The following is a 3,241-nucleotide window of genomic DNA, read 5'->3' on the forward strand; positions in this document are numbered from 1 at the left end:
TAATCAATAGTATGGAATTTGGAATAGTGAGGACTGAAGGAGATGCCTTGAATGGGGAAACAGGGATTTGGAATTAGGCAAGAAAGGAATGAACTTCACATAGGTAATTTTGATTGTGTCGATCCAAAAGATGGAAGGATTCATTTCACTGTTTTTCAGATGTAAATACTTGTTTAAAGGAAAAGGTCCCCTGTGCAAGCTCCAGGTCATTCCTGACCCATGGGGTGATGTCACATCCTGACGTTTACCAGACTTTGTTTACGGGGTGGTTTGCCAATGCCTTCCCCAGTCATCTTCCCTTTACCCCCAGCAAGCTGGGTACTTTTTTGACCGACCTCAGAAGGATGGAAGGCTGAGTCAACCTTGAGCTGGCTATCAGAAACCAACTTCCGTTGGGATCGAACTCACGTCGTCAGCAGAGCTTGCTGCAGTACTGCAGCTTATCACTCTGTGCCACGGGGCTCCTTAAAAAAAAAAAAAGGATTAAAAATACTTGTTTAGTTTACTATAATCCTTGATCCAGGGTCAGTATGACTCAATATTCCATTCCATTCCATTTTCCGTTCCGTTTACGCTGTTGCAAACCGTTGCTTAGTTACCTACTACTTGGACTTGGAGTTAAAAAGTAAATTGGTAGCTCCAATAGTTCCCTATTGGTATTAGGGAAAATAGCAGCTTTATAAAGAAATGCAGATTTTTTCCCCCTGGAAGGCCCCTTGAAGAAATATGGGGAACATATGTAATAAGATATACATCTGGTATGAAAAATATATGAAGCGCCAGTTTCCCCAGGAGCCAGAACCTGTTGTACCAACAGACGGTGACTTTCACACTGAAAAGATAAGGCGATATGGTGATATTCTGAGAAATACAAAGCTACCCTTAGAGGAGCGGGCCAGAATGGCCTATTATATTGGACTGCTGGCTTACACAGGTACGCAGTGAGAGAATGGGATGTAACAAGTATGCGTAACGTTTGAGGCTGAATTAGGATGGCTAGTTTAATCACTCCTACATAAAACTGTAGGAGTGATTAAACTGTAGCTCAGGATTTGGGGAAAGCCCTCCCCTAAAACGATTTCTGCGGTAGGTGGGGACAAGAGAGCTGTGACTAGCCCAAGGTCACCCAGCTGGCTTCATGTGTAGGAGTGGGGAAACAAATCCAGTTCACCAGATTAGCCTCCGCCGCTCATATGGAGGAGTGGGAAACCAAACCCGGTTGTCCAGATCAGACTCCACCACTCCAAACCACCGCTCTTAACCACTACACCACAGTGATTGCACTGAAAAAGAAACCTGAGATTTGGGCTGTATGATTCTAGCACTCAAACTGATAAGGCGTTTGAATATCACTAAGACATCAGCAGAAGCCTTCCAAAGGGTGATTGATTTAAAAGGAAGATGTCTTTCTTCTTCTGTGGCATTTCAAGTAATCAACAAGATGGAGGACCCAAGTTCTCTTAAGTACCCCTACATCTTCAGAATGTGTGGTTAAATATGGGCTAGACAGGCACTTAAGAGATGGGGATTGCTAGCAATCCCTCCCCACTGCAGACCTCTCCCCTTTGTAACCTATGGCCTATGCTATTCCTGAGTTTGCTAACCCCCAAGAACAAAATTTGAGAGGGTTCAATAAGCTGTAACAGGAGACAGGAAATCTCCATCCCAATTACATTTTCTTCAGTGCTATAAGCCTTCAGAATGTGTGGTTGGATACAGGCTAATATACATCTAATGACCTAAAATTCTTCATATAACTTAGTCACAGTGATTAAATGAACTGTATCAAACCACACAATACACTCAGACTAGAATCTGGAAGATCCAGATTCAAATTCCATGCCATGGAAATTTGATGGTTGCAAGGGTAAAATGGAGGAGGAATGGTGTAAGCTGCTTTGGGCGGGGTATAAATGAACTAAATACACGAAATTGACTACATGTCTCCTCTAACAGCTCACTAGTTCACCCTTTTTATGCTTCGGTGACTTATCACATTGTACATTTATTGCACATAATAGTAGGCAATGAAAGAGCGTTACAGGAAGGATGTGAACTTGATATGTGGTATAAGCAAGTGGCACAAAACAAACACAAGTAAGGAACCAAACGAAGACTTCCCTTTTTTCAGATGAAAGGGGGCTAGGCTATTAAAACCAACAACTTCTTTTCAAGCAGAAGGGAGTATTTCCAGCAGTGTTCAGTTTTCCACATATCGGAAACTTCTTCGGACTTAAGACAAATGCTTCCCTTTGCAGGTGGCGTCACCACTAGTGTGCCTGCATCAGACTATATCGAGGACATGACTGATATTTTGATGTTGCGGGATACTTCCCGGAAGGTGAGGATTGCAGTACTGAAAGGGCTATGCGGTGTTTGCTACCTCAGTTACAGCAACCAAAACCTCGCCAAGGAGCTCCTTCTCACCGACATTCTTCTTTCCTTTCTGGACGAGGACGAGGATGAAGATGAAGAAGAGCCCACCAGTGATGACCAGGATATAATCATTGTGAAGTTCTGGGTCTGTTATCTTATGACCGTTGTCTGCTGTAACAACATCCCCTATCTTAAATTATTCCAGGATTTAGGGGGGGAAATGCTAGAGAACAGGCTGGAATCCCTCTCTAGCATGGAGTGGTTTGGCTGGCCAATGAACTATGCTGAAGTACTACTTTCACTCCTGGGATATCAGACTGTAACTTTAGACTAGACCTTGAGGGAAATACCCCAAGAAAGGCCCACTGACAGGACTGTCAGATTACACAGGGGACAAAATTAATGGTGTATGTTTCCTAAACATTTGAGATTAAAGACTTGCTGTGACTTTCATATGCTAGCACTTTCTACCACTTCTAGTTTACAGCTCAAGGCATATATTAACAAAATACAATGTCAAGTTCTCTTCCCCTCAGGCTTCCCCTGCAATCTTTCCCAATCTCAATCACCTTCCCCACATCGTTGAAAGTGACCATTGTGCCGAGTGAATGGTCTGGCAACATCTGAGCACTGCTGAAGCTAAATGCATGTGGATCTGAAGAAAGACGACCAGGAGCCTGTGCAAACATAGCCTGAAGATCCACGATTCTGAAGTATTCCTAAAATGAAATAAACCCACGCCTGCTCATCACTGCTGAGAAGTCTCGCTATACCTTGTGCAGTCAAGAAGCAGATTTCTGTTCCATGTTCCATCACTTGCAAGACACAGAAAGAGAGTGGCTTAACAAATACCAGGTCACTCATA

General features: G+C 43.3%; 1 protein-coding gene across 1 annotated transcript; it reads left to right on the forward strand.

The window, feature by feature from the left end:
- Positions 1-726: 726 nt before the first annotated feature.
- Positions 727-2,710, forward strand: ARMH2 (armadillo like helical domain containing 2). The gene is made up of 2 exons (XM_056854957.1): positions 727-934; positions 2,259-2,710. The coding sequence occupies exons 1-2, from the start codon at positions 727-729 to the stop codon at positions 2,708-2,710; spliced, it is 660 nt and encodes a 219-aa protein (XP_056710935.1).
- The last annotated feature ends 531 nt before the right edge of the window (positions 2,711-3,241 follow it).

This window comes from Euleptes europaea, chromosome 8 (genome assembly GCF_029931775.1).
Source record: "Euleptes europaea isolate rEulEur1 chromosome 8, rEulEur1.hap1, whole genome shotgun sequence".
In the NCBI taxonomy this organism is placed as follows: domain Eukaryota; kingdom Metazoa; phylum Chordata; class Lepidosauria; order Squamata; family Sphaerodactylidae; genus Euleptes; species Euleptes europaea.